The sequence below is a fragment of the Limanda limanda genome, chromosome 4 (genome assembly GCF_963576545.1).
Source record: "Limanda limanda chromosome 4, fLimLim1.1, whole genome shotgun sequence".
NCBI classification, from domain to species: Eukaryota; Metazoa; Chordata; class Actinopteri; order Pleuronectiformes; family Pleuronectidae; genus Limanda; species Limanda limanda.
Genome location: NC_083639.1, coordinates 20002322 through 20027256, shown reverse-complemented (window position 1 = coordinate 20027256; position 24935 = coordinate 20002322). Strand labels below are relative to the sequence as shown.

General features: G+C 40.1%; 1 protein-coding gene across 1 annotated transcript in view; it reads right to left on the bottom strand.

The window, feature by feature from the left end:
• The window catches only part of cntn4 (contactin 4), a 146651-nt gene that overhangs the window by 88971 nt on the left and 32745 nt on the right, over nt 1-24935 (bottom strand). The window contains exons 2-3 of the mRNA XM_061070085.1: nt 23143-23275; nt 9561-9736 (exon numbers count right to left, since the gene is read on the bottom strand). Coding sequence (XP_060926068.1) covers nt 9561-9736; nt 23143-23275 — 309 coding nt within the window. The remainder of the gene's footprint in view (nt 1-9560; nt 9737-23142; nt 23276-24935) is intronic.

Below are 24935 nucleotides of genomic sequence, written 5' to 3'. Positions count from 1 at the left end.
ATTTGTTAAGCATCTTTAACCCCAACCCTCAAGTATAAAAGGTAGACCAAATGTTATAAAACTTCTCCGTAGGAATGAACACAAACCACAGAGTGGAAAGTTAAGTCCACACTTCTTGACAATTTCAAAAACGTTACCTCATTACTTAATAATGGCATGACTTGTTGCAGGACTTGTATTAGACTGAATTAGAACCGGTGCACCTAAAAAAAGAAGAAACTGAGTGTAATTCTTGCTTCTCTTTCTCTACACGCAACAAGCAGCAGGAGTTAATGAGGTGTAAATAGCAGTATTCACTATTCAGCTGAAATCCATTTAATACACGTCATTCCTTCCTCGAGGGGCCGTTGGAGACCAGCTAGTTTTGACAACAAAGAGTTCAGTTACACACATAAAAACAATGGGGAATATATTAAATACGTTCATGTGAAGATAAAGAAATGCAGAGTTCGGCCCAGAAATAACCCAGGTGAAATCACCAGGGTTATTTCCTCAGTAATAACCCCTCCTCCAGGGTCCCACAAGATTATTTACATGCTGCTTCCAGGGTGGTCAGTGTGGATGGTTGGTCAACATCGTGTAGGACTTAGTCTAAAAAACAGGCTGCACATCCGTCTCCCAACAAAAAACCTTTAGTTCAAGTGGGCTAAGGATTGTGGCTTTGGTTCAGTGTGAATAATGTAAACTCATTGTTGGTTGTGCCTATTGATGACTTTGTCAGTATTGAGGTAAGACAAAGCTTTAACTCACCTTTAGTGCCTAAATGTGATCATAAAAACAGACATGCTTTATTGGTGTAAGCGGCTACATGTTGAACAGGACTTTGAATATTGGCCAATAACAAGTACAGATTCAAACCCAGTGCATGTACTTTCAGCTTTATGATACTAACACTGTGATGATTGATGTAATTGTTATATGGCCAGGCTCAGGTGAAACCCTTTAATGAATGCCACAGAACTTATTTTATTGTCTAAGTAATTGGACAAGGAAAACTCTGACGTTTTACTTATGAGACTTTCCGGGGTGATATATTGCCAAATTACTGACTTCTTAGCTACAGCTCTGTCGGACAGCACAGTGCCACAAATCACGTCTTTGCCATTCAAAATACAGAACTTGTCAGTGGCAGTAAACCACAACTGCTTTTTAGGAGCAGCAGTGAAAAAGTGATTTCCGGTGAAAGAAAATTTCAGTTTTATCAGGGTGAAACTAATATACATTAAAGATGTGGTATCTGATCTGTAGATAAGCATACTTTCAGATGTTCAATGCAAAATGTTCAGCAATATGTGAGGAATTTCAGATGCTAGTATCTGTATCAGAACATCTCTATAAAGATATACAGTCTATTTAAACATTGTCATGACTTGACTCAGAATAAAATCCTTAACTTTACCAAGTTAAGTCAACGAGTAATATATAGGAAGCAGAGCTGAACCATGAACATCCTTCCCTCTTACAACAAACTGTAATCACATCTTGTCTTTTAGGGATGTACATTAAATCGGTGAATAGATTGAAGAGTTCAAATACTTTAAAGAAAGAAGGTATAAAATACTGTTCAGATTAAACTGGCATCACAGATGATGCTGACACTTTTTTAAAAGCATCTGTATTATCTCTGTTCTCCCATTTCCCCAAGTCTCAGACACAGCCACCATTTATCTTTCGGCCTGGATGGTTCTCAGAGAGTGGAAAACCGTAAATCCTGGGAATGTTATGCCACCTTATAGCAGGTTCTCAAGAGTGATAGCTTGATAGTGTACCGCCGATAAAAAATAAAAGCCAGAGTACACCCATTAGCTATTTACGCCTCATTAACTAAGTCAATATACTCACTCCACATTATCACAACAGATGAGAGGAGTCTGGAGGATTATTTGCATTTAAATGAGGTGTTCATGTGCCCCCTCAAGGCTTTTAGGCCTACACTGGTGACATCAGGAATTCTACCCCTGATATGCTTGGCAAAATATTAGCTTGTCTAACACTGATTTGACACCGCATTAGCCGCTGAATACAAACTCCTACACAATACAGGAAGTGTTTCAAGCCAAGCTTTTTTTTTTTTAACTTGCACCTTCTTTACGTCTCTGGTCGTGCAGCGGTAAACTTCAATGCTGAATAAGCTCCGCATTGCATTCAAAGCACAGCCCTGATCGGCGCCATCCATATAAGAGGCCCACGCAGTGATTCCCATATTGAATGTACGGCCTTTTCATCAGTATGAATTATGGGTGTACATCTTTTACATAATCACTGATACAGAATCAATAGACATACTAATCAAGGGCAGCCAGTATTGAGTGGGAGCGCCCACTGCCCATCAGTTATCCTTGCCTCAGGAGGTAGACAGCCACAACCCCTGAGAGGAGTAGCATCATCCATCAAAAGTTTGTGACACGGAGAGGGATGCTGACGCTTTTGGAGTACTGCCAATCTCAAAGAATAACCTTGAGGGCATTGTGGAGTATGTTCACTAAGGATTGTTCGCCCGAAAGACAGAATTTTGCAGAAGAACTTTGTCTTATTGTCCTATGTGTCTGCTCTGGACTGCAGAATATATAATCGGTACAAGTTCAGGATACTGAGCACAGACACAACTTCACCCTCACTGTGCTGTGAAAATTCAATGTGACTTCAGCCACACCAATAATGGGTTTTGGAAAGATTACTCACTAGGAACGAAATGAAGACACCAGCAATGTGGATTTAATTAAAGAAAAGGGAGAAATCCTTCACACCAATCACTGAATGACTCAATTAGAATGCACAGCATGTTCAATGGGCTACAACCTGGAAACTCCTGCTCCCAGTGACTCACTATCTGGATTTCTTCATCAGATGTTGCCTAGTTCCTTCGAGATGAGTCAAAACAATTACCAAGAGTACTGACTTGTTTGGTATTTTTCAAAAAACGTCTTTGGGTTTGCATGCTCTAAGATTTGGCGCAATACTACAAAGAAAAATACTATGTTCTCAGGACTCGACCTTTGCATGTACATGCAATAAATTAATGACAACAACTGTTGAAAGATTCCAATTAGTGCATGAGCTCTGCAGTTATTACTGATTCAGACACACACCAAGGGGCGGCTGCTTTGACACGTTGAATGTCACTGCTTTAAGGTTGTTTAAGGTGTTCAAGTGCTACTCAAACCTCACTTAATCGGTGTCTTTGTAGTTAGTAGGGCTACAATGTACAATATTTTCTGAGCACTGTATAGCTTGTAAATAGACGTTGAGTGGATTTGTCAAAATGTAGTATCTGCAATCCACTACACTTATTTTCAGAGTAATACATAAGAAAAGGCTGTGCAGGGTTAAAGCTGTCTTTCACTTATTTCATTTGTAGTTTCGGCCACTCAAGGACATAATTCCACAGCAAGATGAACACTGTATACACATCTGACTTATTGTGGTGCCGTATTCATAGGGCTGTCGTACTAGAGTCGAAAGGCTCTGCAAACACAGAGCCACAGGTTGTTTTTTCTGGTCACCTGTAGAATGTAACCCACTGTAACTGCTTTGTTCTCCAACAACCCCACAAAATACACCCATGCTCAACATACATGTAAGGCTAGTCCAGACCAATACCTTGGGGTTATCAGGGTTTTTTCACTTGATATAACTGTGTGCTTTTACTGGAAATGACTCAGATGAGAGCGACGAGACTGAATCAAAAGAGTAAACCAAAATAATAAGCTTGGGTATTAAAAGAGCAACAATACAAAAACAAACAAAGGTATTATAAAATAAACAATTGTATGAAACAGTATTAAAAGATGAGTACAAAAAAGCTCTGTCGAATTGAAGGAAACTGTGAAGTGGGTACAATTCTCTGCGGTTTGTCATTACGGGAGAAACTAATGCACATTTCATTTCATTTAAGTATGGATAGCATGACAATGCAGTGTTCATCATTTTCTGGTACAGACACTAATCAAATTGATTTAAACTAATTCACCTCTTTGCTAGCTCAAATATCAGCTTTCCTGACACAATAAAGGTTGTGTATTCTGGGTCCTTTTTCACAGTATACCTCAACTGTACTGTACCTCTAATGTATTCAGCTCAATATATATTGGACCGGTAGTATCTATCTTATTTAGTCTCCTACAATGACTATGTAACACCAGTGGCCCCCACTCTCTATAGTCTATATGGACAATATATATTTTGTTCTGTTTGCCCCAGGGGAGAGATTGTGTAGGTGTGTGCTGTACAGGACTGACCAAAAGAGACAGTGCTCATGTTAACATACTCACGGCCAGATCGTACAGAAACAAATATGCCACTGTACTTCTGAGACTGTGTATTTTTCAGCAACACTGTAGACTACTCACATGATCAAGTATAAGAAGAATAAGGAATGTTTGTCATATTTTGTGACTATAAACCTTTGCCGCTTCCTTTATCAGGCTTTGGCTACACAGACAAAATTTGTTAGGGAGATCAATTCATGGTAGTTGTTTGTCTCTTTATGTAAGACATACATTTTGTGGCATTAAAAAAACTAAACACTTGTCCTGTCCTTCAACAACAGACAAAAACAATCATTTTCTTGTTCTGCTTTTACATCAAAAACACATTTCTCTTAGGATTAGATGCAAATCACAAGAAATTCCCCCATAAAGTAGAACTAACACATATTTTAACAATCCCATCCCTCTATGCTTCAAACAAATACACCCTCAGATGCTCTCCCTGCATCACGTCCCACTGGATCTAAAAGGAAAAACATCAATTACAGGAAATAAGAAAATCTCAGGACAGTACAAAATTAGATCTAAGACTTGAGAATCTCTAAAATGTCTTGACTTTTGAACTTTTCAGGTGTAGCTGACGTGCGTTTTTATAGCTGCAGATGATTACTCCCATTCTGGCTCTTTGACAGCTGTTATTACCACTGGGCTTATTAGAGGTATGAATAGGCTCAAAGTCTGTCTGGTGTTAAAATCTCAGCCAAATTACGTATAAAACTAATTACCACCAAAAGGTCAGAACCTTTACCGGAGAGAAATGTGATAGGTGTTGAAACACCACTTGCACATGAAGTGTGCACGGAGTGTATTTGGCGGAAAGTCTGAGTTTAAGGAGCCAAGTATCTCTGCCCCCGCCCCCCCCCCCCTCCCTGATGGATAGAAAGAACCGAAGCACTTTATTTTCTTGAAATTTCTATGAAGAATTACATGACACTTTCCAGTAACACCAGATGACCTTTAAATTATTCGCTTGAACCTTCACCGTTCAATCATGATGTGGAGTTAATTAAGCTACAACAAGAGTAATAAAGAAGATAGATGACACCCGGTCATACATGCACTTCCCCACTCTGACAACTGAAGGCTGGTAAGGTCAGAGCCTAACAATTGATTGAACCGTCATCTTATCAATGTGGAAATCCACCAGCAGAATCTGATTATGGATTGACTCGCCACTGGTCCGGGGGAGCCAAACAAATGGCCTGAGACATATTGGTGGCCTCGTCTCCAAACGCTAAACCTCAGAATCTAATCTGAGCAACCGATCACTCCGTAGCTGCTAATGTCATCATTTATGCCCGTCCGATAGCGGCTCACACAGACAGCACTTATTGACTTCCTCCTGCTATAGGAATATGAAGCTCAGTGGCTGTCAGTTCGACTCATACGTCAAACCATCTATGATCATAATGGTCGGAAATCACTTAAAAAAGAATCATTATAGACATTAATCTAAAGAGCTGATGGTGCTGACATTGCAATTCGAAAAGTTCAATCTGTTTATAACCAATACCTAAATATCACTGAGGAACTGTATATATAAATCAGGTAAGTAGACACTGAAGTACAGAGGTGGAAGGCACAGTTTTAAAGCACTATTGGCTACATACGATTTTATGGTGTGTTACATTTAATGTACAGCAATGGTTGCAAGTTCCATTGCAGAGTAGGGCTGCAACTAACAATTATTTATGATAATCGATTAATCTGTCGATTACTCTTTTGATAAATCGATAATGATCGGATAAAAAGACAAAAGCTACATTTGACCCTTTCCAGGAGATTATTCATGAAGCAACTTTATTTTCGTGTACAATGCTGTTTTTATATTCATTATAGACATCTGCAAACTTAATTATGATGATAATTCTGGATTCAGATATCTACAATTTAATTCTGACTTGTCATAATTCAAGGTCAAGGTTAAATTCACCAACACAAACTTGTATTATGAAAAGTAAGAAATAAATTGTAGATTTCTTAAAGTGGAATGAAATTATAATTTATTATAATAGAATTTAATAGAATATAATATAACAATTCAACTGAATTGTATTCTATGATGATAAACCACACAAACAAATGACAAAAGTGTTTTTTTCATTTAAAAAATGAATACATTTTAGTACTTAAAACTGAGTTAATGATATTGTTTTGTCAGAATGATGTAACATGTCTTACATGAAATAAGTATTACTAATCAAAACAAGTTTGAAGATATTTTATTGTTCATTCTGGAGAGCCAAACTTGTTTAAGAAAAGTTAAACGCTGTCTAAGTGATGGGTTGTGTGTCTGTTGCTCATAGCTGCACTGACCTGAACTCACATCTGTATTTATGTAAAACTAAGCAATGCAATATCGTCCAGCAGGGTGTTTTGTGCTTTAGTTTGTGTTTTGTTTCACTGCTTTGTGTTGGTTATCAGCGCTCTCTCTCCTCGTTCATCATATAGGCCTCTCTCTCTCCTCTTGAGTCAGGGGAAGCAACAGTCGTTAAAAATGTGTGAACACTTTACGTTTAAACCTCAAAGAAAACTTGTACAAAGCTGGTTTCACATGAAACAGCAACACAACATTACTGTAATGTGAACATAAGGTTGTAAGCGACCCTTTCAGTAAACTGAGAGATGAAGTAGAAGAAGAAGAAGAAGAAGAAGAATGGCTCCCAACAGTTTTCTTTTCAGGTTCATACCAAAGTGATGTTGTGCTGCTGTTCCAAGAGAAGTCAGCTTGACACAGTTTGCAGCTAACAATCCAAGATGGCTTTAATAAAAGGTGTTCTCACACTTGTGACGACTTTTCTCTGTGTCTTTGTGTTTCTTTGTGTTTGTGTCTGCCGTCTACGGTGTCGTCACGTGACCAAATCAAGGCACAGGATTGGCTGATTTAATGCCCCTACCCCGGCAGATGCTGCCACAGTGTGTTTCGTGCATTATAAGAAACCCTTCTTATCGATTACTAAATTAGTAACCAACTATATTTATAATCAATTACAATCGATAAGCCCTATTGCAGATACACATAAACATACAATCAGCTGATTAAAAGTGTTGGACCACTTATAAGTAATGGTCCACTAACCACAAGGTTGGTGGTCCAATCCCCGGCTCCTCCGTCCCCGATAGCTGTGCTAACAGTGTGTGAGTGACGTATTTGAGAAAGTGCTGCACATAGATGCACTGTATGAATGTGTGTGTTAATGGGTGAGAGGTATAAATGGACTGTAAAACACTTTGAGTAGTCATCAAAACTAGGAAAGTGCTATATAGTGTAAATATAGACCAATTTCCATACTAGATTAAACTACCCATCAGTGTAGAAAGTAATTAAAACAAGCTCCATTTGGAGCCACTATAGGCTAATACCATAATGTAACACTCAAAGATTATGATCAATGAATAATGAATAATATTCACTTTAAATGCTTTGTACACTTTGCTTTGATTACTTCTCGACCGCTGTTTAAAGCAGTGCTGCACTGTTTTCAACCTCTTTGGGAAGCAAAAAAAAACTTTAATCCCCTTATGAAGTTGATTTGGCAAACATGTTCGCAAATACATATTTACATACCCTACCCTTCAGTCAGTCATATTTGTGTATAATGTATGTAAGTCAATCTAATATTTACTCCTTTTTAAGCTCCAGTTTGGATCTCCTCTAGTTTTACCATCTAACTCCTGACCCTGTCTGTGTGATGACTAGGGATGGGTATCGTTTGGTTTTTATCCGATACCGGTTCCTAACCGATACTTTTAAAACGATACCGGTGCCTAAACGGTGCCTGAACCGATACTTTTTACAAAAAAGTGCACAAAACGATGCTTGACCAAGAAAGGCTTTTTTTATTGCCAAATATATTAACTGTTTAAAGTAGATTATAAATATAAATAAATACAAAACCCTTTTTAACTTAAAACTATGAATAACATACGAACTGTTAACAAAAGTTTACACTATACTTAAATAAATAAAAATAAATACAAAACACACACACTCTGACTCGTGACTCTGACTCCGGTGCCTGAGCACTCAGAGACCCCCGTGTCTCCGCGGCTGGGGCTGTCGCAGGCAGGCTTCGGCCCACCGCCTTCGTCCCCCTAAAATGCGGACGCTTTTATGAAACATTTCTCGGCGTGGTCTTCGTTCCTCCCGCCCCGAGCCTTTCCAAGCCGACCCGGAGCCGGTCGCGGCGCACCGCCAAGGAGGAAATGCGCCCGGCGGAGGGGAGAGGTCCCGCGAGGAGATCCTCCCCCCCCACCACCTGCACGGAAGCCCTGACGCACGCGGGGCGCGGGCAGCGCGGAGACAAGAGTCTGTCCACCGGCAGCCGCGGCCGACATCCGTGAAGGAAGGAGCGGAAGTGTGAGGAGGCGGGACGAGCGGAGACCTCAGGCTTTGATTGGCTCAGGTACCGAAATGAGGCACCGAAATCTCCGTTGCATTTCGGTCCGGGTAGGTATCGGTTGTATTGGAACCGGTTCCATATTGGAACCGGTTCTCGGTACCCAACCCTAGTGATGACTGGTGGTGTTTATCTGGAAATGAGGTAGAGGTAAATGAGTTGCACGCCATGAAACCTAAACAAGGAGCTAAGGTACAATGCTCCTTAGATGGTGAACTTTTGATCAAACTGTTGCTTATTTACTAATGCAGCAACATTGACAGTCATCTGGAGTCATTTACTCTGTTTCAGCTCTGTTTTCCATCTCTACCAGTTCCTGAGGGATCTATCTGGCGCTCTGGTGGCTAAATGCCTCACCGTGTTCACCAGCTAGTTTTAATAAATCTGTGCCTGTTGTTTAGTGCTGAGCCAGTTGTCTTCAATGCCTTCTGTGCTTGCTGTGGCTGACAAACGACCCTGTGAGAGCAGTGAGAGTGACCCAAAGACCTGTTGGCTGGACAGCTGGACAATGGGCTGGAATACAATAAACAGCGCCATGAAGCCGAGGGCCAACTGATTCAGATGGATGTTTTCTGCAGCTTTTTTTCACCTCTGATGTGGTGTAACTATAAAAAAAGTCCTGAACATTGTAGCTTCAAGTAGAAGAATACATCTCTTACCACTTGCTCAGTAACAGAGTTCTATTATTTACCATAAGAGTTTCATTTTAATTGGATTTTTGTCGGATATATTTGATCTGCAGTGATGAATCAGATTAAAATGTAGTCACCACACACTGGGACTTAATAATTCCCCCAAAAAAGCAGAAGCTGCAATGTCATCCTGGAGTATAACTGGAAACCACCAATATTTGCCTACAGAGAGAAGATTGAAAAAATGTAAAAAGACTCACATGCAAAGGTTAGACTGGCCTCCCGGCTCACGATGGTCCCAAAAGAGTTGGAGGCGAGGCACTGATACGTTCCAGCGTCCTGGTCCTTGTTGAGACGGTTGATTCTGAGGTTGCCTCCAGAGAGGCTGTAGTGAGATCCAGATTTGGGACTGATTTCTGTGCCGTTCAGTTTCCACCTGATGAAAAAAAACATGATAAAAATGAACAAGTGGAGAAACCCTCAGATGTAAATATCAAATTAAAAATTGTTCCGTGTAGACTGGGACAATGGAAGTGTTCCAAAGAAGAAGAAGAAGAAGAATAGGGTGACTGTAAATTTGAGGAAAGAAAGAGAATGTGGAGAGGGCCCTAAAATCATGCCCTCCAGCTTAGTGTTAATTTAAGCAATGGTTAAACCTCCAAGGTGCCAAGCACTTGACTCTCGGAGAATAGATAGCATTGCAGGCCATCCATCTTGGCAGGCCCCAGTCAAACCGCATAAACACACTGCTTAATCATGATGGTGCAACAATTAAAACAAATGCCTGCAACCATGCCTCCACACTTGTGCATTCCAGCCACATGATTATCGTTGGTGTTAGGGGTGATCAACGAAGGGTATAATTCACTTAAAATGGCAACCGACTCTCCAATCTCTCCACACAGATGCACATTATTAGGAAGAAACAGAGGTGGGAGGAACAATCCTTTCAAGCCATAACTTATTTACAGCCAGTGCAGACAAATTTTTATGTTGTTTGTTATCAAGGATGTACAACCATAAAAGCAATAAAAGGTACCACACAGATAAACAAGCACAAAAGTAGCATTTTATGCCGTATTCGAAAATGGACAATGCATAATTGATTAGGGCCCGAGGTGATTCTGCAGTTGATTATTTCTTTATTGAGAAGTTGTGTACCTCATTGTGCTTTGATTTTTTTTTTTTTTTTAAGATATTCACTCAATAATTTCAGCCTGAGCCGGGGAAAACAGCGCATTGTTTCAGTTGGAAAGGAAAAGACTCTTTGATGTGAAAAAAAGGGGCTTTGCTAAAGCCCTTTGGTACAGTAAACAGAAGTTGTGCAAAGCTGTTTTGTGCCCTGCTATCTTAACTCCCCCTTGCCGTGCCAATTTGGTGCCTTTGAGGCATAAGAAGACCCTTTTTGAATAAAACAGTGACATTGCTGTTGTGTTATCACTGTCGTATTTTCTTGTAATATTACATCTTTTATAGTATAATGCCATATACAACAGACTCATTGGCGCATTTCGTTGCAGAAAATCCATGTTCGATGCCCTGACCAGTGTTGTTGGTGCTGGATTATCGCATAATACACAAGTAGGAGCTGATTACATGAAAAACAATGTCAGACTGTGTTGCTTACCCGCCTACCCACAGACTGAAGTGTCTCACCAGCAGCAGGGTATTTGTGGGTTGGATGCTGCAGCACTCACAACCTGCCTCTACAGACTTATTTTTTTCTTTTAATAGACAAAATGTGGAGCACAATGGTCTTTCATGGCCTTTCTCCAGTTCAGTCATAAGTAAGTGCACACTCTCTGGAGCCTTATTGCTACACACAATAGAGAACAGCCTGAGGGGGGATGGAGGGGGGTCGTGGTGGCTGTGGTCTCACAGGGCTACAGCAGCCATTCATTTGCAGCTGAAACTTACAAAAATCAAAATTTTCAAAAAGTACTTTACGGCCAAGGATCATCTTGGACTTGAATGAAAAAAGGCAGAGTGGGCCAGAGAGCAGGAGAGAAGGGGGGGGGAGATGCTCGTAACCTCACTTCCCGACTAAGAAAGTGGCTTTTTTCCTTTCTAAAAAAGGATCCCATCAATAATAAACGCAGCCTTTTCATGGTCATAATTGCAACGCCAAACTCTGAAAACCCCAAATTCAAAATGGTTTAATCAGGTGACAGCATGAAAACATTGTTTGTAAAAAGGTTTTCTCAGACAGTTGTTGATTCGCTGCTTTATCTGAGCCGTACCCTGGAAAGTTAATTGAGCCCGCACATTTTTTTGATGTATTGAGTCAGTAATCACGTCCCGCAAAGAAAAGGAAGAAGAATTACCCCAGCAGGAAGGAAGATATTCCGAATCCCTAGATGTGCCACATTGTTCATGTGTGTGGGGTTGTTAAACATAGTGGTACTTTAAGATAATTACCGACCCAGCGCTGCAATTTCTCTTTGGTGACAAATTGAATTCCCTCAGACAACTCTTGGTGCTTTAAGCCAATTAGATAACAACTTTAAAGCAGCTAAGTGACAGATATTCAAATGTCTGTGAAACGCTCTAACAGCAGATAAATTGAGACTGGTGCAGGAACAGAGACAGAACGAGGTTGGATCCAAAAATCGTGCATATCCGCGCATTGGAGCAACAGATTCCATCAAACACGTGTAAACGAGATTATTTAATAATTCTATTTACAGTGATTTATGCTGGCAAGCAGGCCAGAACAGCAGTTCCATTTGTTAGGCACATGCTTTATGCAATCATGTAACAACAGGCAGCGTACACAGTGGCATAATACCACACCATCTGGTTTGTGAGGCTGTGATTGTTAGGCGGTCTGCTCCTTTTCTTAGGCCTGGTGCCTTAATGTGTTAATAAAAATACTAGTTTGGGTTTTACCCATTTGCCCCCGCCCCAGTTAGTTACAGTTAAAGCTCTGGGTTCAGTGAAGTTTAAAACCATTCATGTTACTGTTTCCTTTTGAACCGTTTGTCCCATGAGCCAAGAGACTCCATTTGTGTTGGCAAACAGGTTCATAAGGCTGAATATCAGAGGTGGTGACAGTCAATTGCTTCACGAGAAAAGAGGCTTCATTTGTGTGTAACCAAACTCAGTCATTTTTTGAGTTGGTGAAACAAATTGCTTTTTTTAAGTGGAAGAATAGTTGTTTCTGCTGAATGGAAAAACGATACACTAAGGGATTGTTTCTGCAGGTCCACACTGAAACTGTGGAGTTTTATCTCTTTTTAGATGATGCTACCAGACTTCATTGAGCACAGCAACCCAATATTTAACTAGACTGCGGAAGATTGACATAGATTCGACTCATCTTTCTTCCTCTTATCACATAATAAATTCTTTGGTGGTTATATTTGCCATCTGTTTGACAGCACTCTGAGGAGAGATGATAGAGAGACAGAGATTGAGAAAGGGCAGGATGAACAGAGGGAAAGAGAGCAAGAACCAGGTGAGAAAGTAAACAGGTGGTCGAGTCCACATAAATCCATGTTAGTCGTGGTCTTGCCCACAGTCTTAACAGTGATCTCTTTGTATATTGTTATCAAATGTGGCTTCTCCCCAACCTCTTCTTACATTTATTTACATCATAGATATTGTGTTTGCTTTTTTTATGACCGGATTACCAGTACATACCTCTTTTCTATTTTCATACAATATGTCTATGTGTTATTACCAGTGCAAAGAGGGAGAGGAGAGAGAGAAGGATGGAGAGGAGAAGAACTAGGTAAGGAAGTGGACAGGTAGTCAAGACCACATCAGCCATGTAAGCTACTGTTTCCCCTTTCCTTAGTTAACAACATATGATATTTGTTTCTTTTCAAAATTCAAGGAGAAAGAGAAGAACATGGAGAGCCTCTGACATATGAGAGTGAGAGGGCAGACGAGAGAGACAAAGAGACAGAAAGAGAGCTGGAGACCAAGCTGCAGCAGAGAGGGCTCAAGATGACTTATTTGATTCAGGGGATAAGGACACGGTCCAAAAGAGTTACAGCTGTCTTAGTACCCACACAATCAGGTTGGTACCCAAAACAGAGACTTCAAACAAAAACTGTATTAATCTGTTTGTGCTGTTTGTTAGCCTTGGGATTTGTACTGCTTATTTCTATCATGCTATGTCTTGTATGATATAAAAACAACGTAGGAATGCACATAGCATAACAGCCATCTGAAGGTTGTCAGCCTCTTATTTTCCCCGGCCTGTTTTGTATACATGCGACCTTCTCATAGGAGATGAGCACCCCAACACGTGTGATCTAAGAATTGTCCCTGTCCAAAGGTCTTTCTTTTAGAGGTGTGGAAACACAACCAGTCAAGTAAACCAAAGCGCCGCATTTCATAATGTGTAAAAATGTAGCCTTTATGCTGAATCTTTATCAGTTATCCAATGAAAGCTAGACACATAGGTGTTAGCCTTTAAAGAGAGATTTCAGTTCTAATAACATTCTTTGAGGCCCAGGCTAAATTATTGAACACATATCACACTAAACTCTGGAAAGAGGTTTTGGCTGCAACTGCTTCACTTTGACTTGATGTCAGATTGCATCTATGATGAGGATGCTCCTCGCAGCAGGTTTTTTTCAGGTTTGGGACAGTCAGTGCTGAGTGGAGCTGAATCTTTGTAAGAGTCCGTTTGAAAAGAGGTGCTCTGAGCAGCTGGTTGCCCCGAACAGAGACTTCGGTGCATGTCTCCTCAGGTTGAGAAATCCTTGGGACGTGCCTACAGTTTATAGAGCTCGAGCAGAGGGAGGTTGTTGTTCTTCCCTTTGAGCTTGCTGTTGCTTTGCTGCATGATTATTTCATGTTAAGGTTTGTCAAGCACAACAGCTGGTTCCACGTTATACAACCTAATCAACACTTTCAGTTCCTTTTTATTAATTTTTCATATCCTGAAACCTCTCGCCGAATGCCTGAATGAGTTTTGCAAACTCACCAGCATTTTCAGAGGTCATAGGAGGCTTTTGTTCTTGCAGAATAAGAAAGTGCAGTGTTTGCACACAATGCTCAGTCTTACTTTGTCCGGAGCAAGCAGCTCTGCAGCGGCAACAAGATACTTACACTTTGCAAATTCTCTTTGTGAATGAAGTTTCCGCTTCTTAGCTTTTAGCTTGCTCACCATAAAACTTGCCTGCGTAACACTGTCTCTGTCTGAATGTGACCCCAACAAGCAGAGGATTTAAGCTCATTGTTAAAATAGTCACCCAAAATGTATGTTGGCCCAATTTTACTGTCAATAAACTACTATTCTACTGTGTTATGTTCATTTTTCACATGGAATTGCTGACATTTTTGGGGATTCATGAGTTTTTCCCCCTCCATCCATCCCTCTATTATCTGTACTGTTAATCCTCTTGAGGGTCGCGGAATGTCCCAGCTGACATTGGGCGAGAGGTGGTGAAAACCTAGGACAGGTTACTTGTGTATCACAGGGTCATCATCATACAGAAAAAAACAACCAATCACTCTAACGTTCAAACCTACAGTCAATTCAGTCTTCATTCAACCTAATCCCCAATCTACACGTCTCTTTGGACTTCGGGAAGACGCTTGACAAAACCCATGAGGACACAGGGAGAACATGCAAACTCCAAACAGAAGCTGCTTCCAGACTTGAACTGAACTCCACAGTTCCTCAGTATTTTTTCCAGAGGAGGAACATGTGTGAAGGCAAATGTCCAAGTGAGTTGCTCTGCAGTTTCCACTGACTTTCACCACCTGGCCTCTTGGTATAATGTCAGTAGAAATCCAGGAGAAGTTGATTTGTGAACACAGCAGGGGATCCCCTGATGAATTCACCACAAGCGAGTGGGTGGTTTATTTCACTTCTAACGAGCGAAGGAAAAAAATATCTCCTGCTGAAAAATGTTGACAGACACATATAAGTCACTGACGGAAATGTCAAGAGAGGCTGCGGTAATAAGACCTGATATCGGTGTCTATTTGTTTTCAAGAAGATCATGTGATCTCCGGGGCGTGGTTAATACGTCACTTCCTGCCTCTGTCTGCTGCACCTTGCTGCTCCACCTCTCACCTCATTAATGCAGAGGATCTGATGCTGTTGTAAACGTGTCTGTGCAGAAAACCTCACGTTGCATGTGTGAGAGGAAAAATCTGAGTAAACTCCATAGCCGATTCTCCAGATTTTACCAGCAGGTCATATCTGAAAACAGTTTGTCCAGTAACAGGAACCTTCTTGTCATTTATTATTTTATGTATTTACGAATCTTCTTGGGGGCCTGATCCAATTGTCTCACAGGCCGTTTTTGGCCCAGAGGCCAGACTTAGCTTTAAGAGTTTCTGCATCTTCCAATGAATCAAAATGAATCCGATCTTAAAACAAAACATAGCTTACAGTCTCAAAGCTTTTTCACAGTGTGAGCACTTTTAAATCGTCACCCAGGTGTATTTGTGTTTTAGTTTGTTGTGTACTTTTGAAGAGCATTCTTTGCTTGCTGACAATCCACCGTATTTGTCTGCCTCTAATTGGATAAGTGATCCGGCTTCAACCATGGGCTGTAGTTTCCACACATTCTGTAAATCAACTGATATAGCTCGTGTTGCTGAGTTGTACTTTTCACTTTTGTCACCTTATTTTTAACGGGCACTCATGAGAGCAGCATCGGTCTTTTCATGTGACTCTTGCAGGAACACAAATAAGCAGATTTGCCAAAATGTGGAACCATTCCTCTGACACCGTTGTGCAGAATTAGACTGCTTATTGGTTTGGGGATGTAGTGTGTCAAACACCCTAAAGACGAAAAGTCTGCTGATGCATGTTGGTTTATACAGCTTCAGTATAAACGTTAAAAAAAAAGTCCATATTTATTATAGGATTTTTAACAAGCCACTTCAGTGCCTGGAATTGATATTTTCATGCAACCTTCCAATTTTCTTACACTTGTTAAAATGTAAAGAAATCCCCTATGTTTTCCCTTATCTGGGTTCGGCGCAGACAATATCTCTGTTGGTGACATTTAATGTAAACACTGCAGCTCAAGCCGTCACAGTTCATTGCTGTGCGATTGGCAATTAGTAAACTTTTGAGCGTGACTTAGCTGTTGCAACAGATCTCTCGAAGGCGTTGGCTGCTCTGTCAGGACCGCGCAGCGACCTTGACAGGAAACAGCAATTTAGGTCATCCTCTAAACTGGCCCAATCCCCAGTACTAAATGTACCAATCCTTTCAAATCTTACTCAAGCAATTTCAGTCAGCAAACATGATTGATTTTAACTTTTACCTGCCAGAAATGCCCCCACACAACACCACACCCTTTCAATAGACTAATGGTCCATGAGAGATAGGAGGAAAGTGAAGAAAAAAAAAGAGAAAGGAGAAACAACTGCTCTTTGAACTCTGCGGGGGGAAATAAAAAGAAAGATGCTGGAGCAAGGTGCATGCAGAGCTTAGCATGCATTCCCAGACTACACACAGACAAGACACGATTCCAGCAGGGACTTGTAGAGAAAATCCACCAGGAAATAGAATTCATGTAATAGATTCCTATGATCCTGATCAGCTCAGGCTTGACTTGTGAGGATGAACAAGTCTTTTCCAAAGCTAGAGACAACGGAGCCAAGACTCTTGTTAATGCATAAGGAGACAAATCCTGGGGCTGTTACATCCGGGATGAATGGAAGAGTGAATCTGAGGACACCATACAATACCCAGGGTTACAGAATATAGACACGGTCTCCGCTTTGTAACTGTTAGGACAACATTGACTTGGGACCTCCCATTTCCAACTTAAAGCCCTAAATACAACTGAGACAAAAACAGTCTCTATCTAGCTTAATTCTCTATCTAGCTTAATTAATATTATTGTTATTTTTATTAATATCTGAGTGTCAGGGAGGCAGCTTCAGGCTCTGTCAGATTAGAAACTTGGTGGTTTCTACATTTAGAACAGAAGTGTCATGCAGAGTGTGTGGATTAAAGCGTCAGATCAGAGGAGCTATATGTGATCTCTGTTACGGTTCATCGAGTCGGCTGGCGGCGGAACAACGAGAAAGCTGCAAATCCATAATTCTGTAATTACCTTGTATTTTGATGGTGCTATCAAGAATCACACCGATGAAACATTCCTAAAGATTGTGAAGCTTGTACACAACACTTTACTTATTTTAAGACCTCTTAAAGAATACTGGTTTGATTTTTCTTCATAAAACGTTGATAAAATAGCAGGGAGATTTGCATACTTGCTTCTCAAACATTGAATCTGTGCAGCATGTCCATAGATAGAATATCTTCAAATACAAATGCCATACATATAGTCATTGGATATTTCATGCCCAATACTGTCAGAAATATTACTGATGTAGAGCAAAACAAAATAAAAAAAGTTCATGGATTGTGTAACTCCTGTGTAATTTCTGTTTGTGATGAGTATTTCCTCAGCTTGGTGCCAATATAAGGTTATGGGAGTCAATGATTGACATGTGGATTAAACCGGATATGCTTTTTAAGCTTACATTTGTTGACAGTTTGATGAATGTGAATCACAAAGTCAATCTGCATTAGCTGCTGGCAGTTCCTGTTTGCAAGTGAATTACTTGTGATACTGAAGAAAATATAAAATGATGGTGACCCAAGATTGCCTATACAATTAAATCCTTTAATATCAAAATAGTTTTTTAGTTTGTCACTCCATACATTCCACTTCAGCTCAGTACTCCAAGTCCATACTTTCCCAAAAAGATGCATGGCTTCAGAAACAGATTTAAAGAAATTATGAGAGATCTAAGAAAACCCTAAGATACCTGGGCAGTGTAGAACATTATAAATGTTTAACTTTTGTAGAAAACGTAAAAAGGTATATTCCTACATGTATTGGAGACTAATTTCCGCTGCGGATTAATACACATTCAGTGTTCTCCTACCATTTTTCAGCAGCAGGACTGTATATTTGTGACAGCTTCTAAATAAACTACAGTGGCCATGTTCAATTACTCTGGTGCAACTGTGTGGCTCACTGATGTCTGTTCAGTAGTTTTACTGAACACTGGTTCTTCATGGCAAAGATAAACTATTTAATGGGAGCATACCTCCACCAAAGAGGTAATATTTAATTTGCTATTACTTAAAAATGCACTGATTTCCAACATTTGGAGGAGGGGAGCGGCTAAATGAAGAGCCCATTACACTGTGAAGCAGATCCAGATACTTGAATGGATCCAAGATATTCTTTCACTTTCCTTAACATAGATAGTTACAATGTACAATGGAATAATTAGGGCCCGAGCACAGACATCAAAGGTGTCTGGTGAGACCCTATTGAAATTGTAAGGATTATTATTATTATTATTATTAGGGCCCGAGCACAGACATCAAAGGTGTCTGGTGAGACCCTATTGAAATTGTAAGGATTATTATTATTATTCAGGCAAATTAATTGGCTTTTTGAGGGCTTTACCATGCTCAACTTCTTACAAAAATTTGCAGAAAGTTAGAAAGTGGTGAAAATTTACGTATTCTGAAGGAATTTTCAATGGGCGACGCAAAATGGCTCAACGGTGCCCCCCGAGACCCCTGAAACGTGTTCACATTGACCGGTCTTCACAAAAATCAATATACAGGTGTATCATGACCAGACAAACAAAAAAGTCTTTAGGTGTAATTGGAAAAACACAACAGGAAGCCTGCTATTTTGCATTTAGTGGCCATTTTGGCCATATTCCACATTTTTTGTTTGATGCACTTGTACCAGGGTTTTCATCGGATCAACTTTAAATTGAGATGAGTTTCATCACAACAAGATGGAGATAAAAACTGACTGACAGATTTTTTTTTAATCACACGGTGTGACTGTGGCGTGGCGTCAAAGTTTGATTACACGCCATTAAAACACGATGTTCCATGGACCATGAATCCTTTGATTTCAGTCTTCCTAGATCAAAGGAAACTTTATTTTATTTTTGTTTTTTCAGGCAAGAAGCATGCAACACTTCAAAATGCATGTGCTCGGGCCCAGCCAGTGCTGCTTTGCAGCCCTAGAAATTTGTATTTATTAATTATTATTATTATTATTATTATTATTATTCAGGCAAATGAATTGGCTTTTTGAGGGCTTTAACATGCTCAACTTCTTACAAAAATTTGCAGAAAGTTAGAAAGTGGTGAAAATTTACGTATTCTGAAGGAATTTTTAATGGGCTTCGCAAAATGGCTCAACGGTGCCCCCTGAGACCCCCCGAGACCCCCGGAAGGTGTTCCCATTGACCTATCTTCACAAAAATCGATATACAGGTGTATCATGACCAAACAAACAAAAAAGTCTCTGGGTGCAATTGTAAAAACAAAACAGAAAGCCTGATATTTTGTATTTAGTGGCCATTTTGGCCATATTCCACATTTTTTCTTTGATACACTTGTACCAGGGTTTTCATCGGATCAACTTCAAATTGAGATGAGTGTCATCACAACAAGATGGAGATAAAAACTGACTGACGGATTTTTTATTATTATTATTATTATTATTAGGGCCCGAGCACAGACATCAAAGGTGTCTGGTGAGACCCTATTGAAATTGTAAGGATTATTATTATTATTATTATTATTATTTATTTATTATTAGGGCCCGAGCACAGACATCAAAGGTGTCTGGTGAGACCCTATTGAAATTGTAAGGATTATTATTATTATTATTCAGGCAAATGAATTGGCTTTTTGAGGGCTTTAACATGCTCAACTTCTTACCAAAATTTGCAGAAAGTTAGAAAGTGGTGAAAATTTACGTATTCTGAAGGAATTTTCAATGGGCGTCGCAAAATGGCTCAACGGTGCCCCCCGAGACCCCCGAGACCCCCGGAAGGTGTTCCCATTGACCTATCTTCACAAAAATCGATATACAGGTGTATCATGACCAAACAAACAAAAAAGTCTCTGGGTGCAATTGTAAAAACAAATCAGGAAGCCTGATATTTTGTATTTAGTGGCCATTTTGGCCATATTCCACATTTTTTCTTTGATACACTTGTACCAGGGTTTTCATCGAATCAACTTCAAATTGAGATGAGTGTCATTACAACAAGATGGAGATAAAAACTGACTGACGGATTTTTTTTTAATCACACGGTGTGACCGTGGCGTGGCGTCAAAATTTGATTACACGCCATTAAAACACGATGTTCTGTAACGCGGACATACATGGACCATGAATCCTTTGATTTCAGTCTTCCTAGATCAAAGGAAACTTTTTGTCTTGCAAAGGTCACGTCTCTTTCTCTCTCAGAACTGGTTATTTTTGTTTTTTCAGACAAAAAGCATGCAACGCTTCAAAATGGATGTGCTCGGGCCCACCCAGTGCTGCTTTGCAGCCCTAAAAATTTTAGTTATTATTATTATTATTATTATTATTATTCAGGCAAATGAATTGGCTTTTTGAGGGCTTTAACATGCTCAACTTCTTACCAAAATTTGCAGAAAGTTAGAAAGTGGTGAAAATTTACGTATTCTGAAGGAATTTTCAATGGGCGTCGCAAAATGGCTCAACGGTACCCCCCGAGACCCCCCGAGACCCCCCGAGACCCCCGGAAGGTGTTCCCATTGACCTATCTTTATTATTATTATTATTATTCAGGCAAATGAATTGGCTTTTTGAGGGCTTTAACAAGCTCAACTTCTTACCAAAATTTGCAGAAAGTTAGAAAGTGGTGAAAATTTACGTATTCTGAAGGAATTTTCAATGGGCGTCGCAAAATGGCTCAACGGTGCCCCCCGAGACAGCCCGAGACCCCCGGAAGGTGTTCCCATTGACCTATCTTCACAAAAATCGATATACAGGTGTATCATGACCAGACAAACAAAAAAGTCTCTTGGTGCAATTGGAAAAACACAACAGGAAGCCTGCTATTTTGCATTTAGTGGCCATTTTGGCCATATTCCACATTTTTTCTTTGATACACTTGTACCAGGGTTTTCATCGGATCAACTTCAAATTGAGATGAGTGTCATCACAACAAGATGGAGATAAAAACTGACTGACAGATTTTTTTTTAATCACACGGTATGACCGTGGCGTGGTGTCAAAGTTTGATTACGCGCCATTAAAACACGATGTTCTGTAACGCGGACTTACATGGACCATGAATCCTTTGATTTCAGTCTTCCTAGATCAAAGGAAACTTTATGTCTTGCAAAGGTTACGTCTCTTTCTCTCTCAGAACTGGTTATTTTTGTTTTTTCAGACAAAAAGCATGCAACGCTTCAAAATGGATGTGCTCGGGCCCACCCAGTGCTGCTTTGCAGCCCTAAAAATTTTATTTATTATTATTATTATTATTATTATTCCGGCAAATGAATTGGCTTTTTGAGGGCTTTAACATGCTCAACTTCTTACCAAAATTTGCAGAAAGTTAGAAAGTGGTGAAAATGTACGTATTCTGAAGGAATTTTCAATGGGCGTCGCAAAATGGCTCAACGGTGCCCCTCGAGACAGCCCAAGACCCCCGGAAGGTGTTCCCATTGACCTATCTTCACAAAAATCGATATACAGGTGTATCATGACCAGACAAACAAAAAAGTCCCTTGGTGCAATTGGAAAAACACAACAGGAAGCCTGCTATTTTGCATTTATTATTATTATTATTATTATTATTATTATTATTATTATTATTATTATTATTATTCAGGCAAATGAATTGGCTTTTTGAGGGCTTTAACATGCTCAACTTCTTACCAAAATTTGCAGAAAGTTAGAAAGTGGTGAAAATTTACGTATTCTGAAGGAATTTTCAATGGGCGTCGCAAAATGGCTCAACGGTGCCCCCCGAGACAGCCCGAGACCCCCGGAAGGTGTTCCCATTGACCTATCTTCACAAAAATCGATATACATGTATCATGACCAGACAAACAAAAAAGTCACTGGGTGCAATTGGAAAAACACAACAGGAAGCCTGCTATATTGCATTTAGTGGCCATTTTGGCCATATTCCACATTTTTTCTTTGATACACTTGTACCAGGGTTTTCATCGGATCAACTTCAAATTGAGATGAGTGTCATCACGACAAGATGGAGATAAAAACTGACTGATGGATTTTTTTTTAATCACACAGTGTGACCGTGGCGTGGCGTCAAAGTTTGATTACACGCCATTAAAACATGATGTTCTGTAACGCGGACATACATGGACCATGAATCCTTTGATTTCAGTCTTCCTAGATCAAAGGAAACTTTATGTCTTGCAAAGGTTACGTCTCTCTCTCTCTCAGAACTGGTTATTTTTGTTTTTTCAGACAAAAAGCATGCAACGCTTCAAAATGGATGTGCTCGGGCCCACCCAGTGCTGCTTTGCAGCCCTAAAAATGTTATATTTATTATTATTATTATTATTATTATTATTATTATTCAGGCAAATGAATTGGCTTTTTGAGGGCTTTAACATGCTCAACTTCTTACCAAAATTTGCAGAAAGTTAGAAAGTGGTGAAAATTTACTTACAATATATATTTATCAAGGGATTTGTGTTGATTTCAGCAGTATGTATGAAAAGCTTCCATTTGAAAGACTGAAGACAACTTTTAACATGTAACTCACATGCTATCGGTTGTTAGGTGCAGATACATGTGAGGTATGAAGCTTCACTTATTGGCTGAGTCATTAAAAAGTTCACCACATGATTTATGGCTAGTGCAGAGTTTTCTCCATTGGCATTCAGAGCTGGCAAAAAGCGACACTGTTGAAGAAAAGAGGAGGCGTTTGCAAGTGATAGGGTTGTTTGAGTCTGAAGGATGTTGACATCGTCAGCTGTATTAGAGCAAGCAGAATCAGTGGAGAGGAGAAATGTAGAGAGGGGTGGAGAGGGGGGGGACAGATACAGCGCTGCAGTCGCACACTCACCGGTACATGGGAGGTGGGCTTCCCTGGGCTTCGCAGCTGAACACCACCTCCCTGCTCCTCTCCAGCGTTTCCACAGGATACACGATGCTGCCGGGCTGCTTGGAGAAGACGGGACTCTGCAGGACACTGCTCTCTGTAGGATGACAAGCAAAGAGGACACAGCTGAGCACAAAGACAAAGAGCACGTCTGTGAAACAGCCAATTATTCACCGGCAGAGATTGGGTGAGGCTGTTTCCAAGAGCAAAACCACAAGCAGACACAACATATCAATTTAAACGGCCTGTCATGACGCCACAAGCACCGAGGTTGCCGACTGATTTAAAGCGAGACGTGTCTTCACCACCTATTTAGGCGGTAATTGGATATAGAGCATGATTTGTGTTGAACAACTGTCTGGACAAATGCTTTCATTTACTTCTGTCAAGCTGCTTTCATTTGTGAATTTATATATTTATTTATTTGCCCAGCCATGGTGGGATTATGTGTCCAGGCAGAGGTGTAATCAGTTGGTTTCATGTGGTTAGAGCTGTTGGTTGTAAATGACACATCACAGGTCTCAGTTACTCCATTAAAGCAGCCAATAACACGGTGTGCTCGTCCTGCATGGTACGAGGGAAGCTTATGAGACGAGGAACAAGCAACAGCTTTTCACTGTTCAGTTATTTTCTTATTCTGTTAAGATAAAAAAAAAACAGAGAAAGTCAATGTTACATGAATTCCCTTTTCATGTGAAGGAGCCCAATGTTTTGTGTTTACAGTTGTATCCCATTGGATTTTCTGTAACAAATGTGAAATCTGAATCTAAACTATGTTTTACTGTTCACCTCAGCCTATCAGTCAGGTTTAAGGGAATATTGTCACAACCTTCCCTTTGGTAACTGAGATATGGCTTGAAATGTGTATTTGCTGAATATTTGGATTATTCCAGGAGACATTTGTTACCTCTGCCAAGCAGGTTATGTTGACACCTGTTTGTTGGTTTTGTTTGTGAGCAAAATTATGCACAAAATACTGGATGGATTGGCAAGAGACTTCAGATTCATTTTTTTTTTAGATTTTCACTGTTTCCCACAGAATAAAAGGATCCTGATTGGAAAATCTGCCATACTTAGGGGACTGATTTCTATGAATTTGTCAAATGAATTTGGTGCAGCTTCATTAAATTTGAGGGGACTTTTGGGCCTTGGCAATGGTATGGACTCTACTGTATGACATTCTAGGTTGCTATTTGGTCAGAACTATGAATTTTTGTATTAAGGCCCAAAATGATGAAACTCCCTTGAGGCCTTATTGAGACATTGTCATCACGAGAGAGGGACGTATGGAAAAACCCTCAAAAATAGAATCACTCTAGCCACAACTGTCTCCAGTGCAACGGCATTCACATGAAAAAGAAGACATACAGAACAAGAAGAACCAGAAGAGGACATATTAGAATTTCCTTCAATCTGAACAGCATTACTGATGGTACAGTAGTCGAAGGAGTTTCAGGGGGAAAAAACATCATCATTGTCACAATACAACAAAGCTACAGATATAATGCAGACTCAAACAATGGCGCATGTGTCCCAACATACAGGCATAGAGATGTCATATAACAATATAAAATCACAGTGTGGGAGGCTAGAAGTTCATCGAGTTTGTCAAGTGTGAGGTAGAATGTGGTGTTGTATGTGAGGTGTCGTCAGGGGACGTATTTATGCACTGCATGTATTAATACTGTGTGCGAGTTAGAGGATTAACAAGTTATGCAAAGGAACAAGACAAAAAGAAAGAATCAAAAAAATATCAT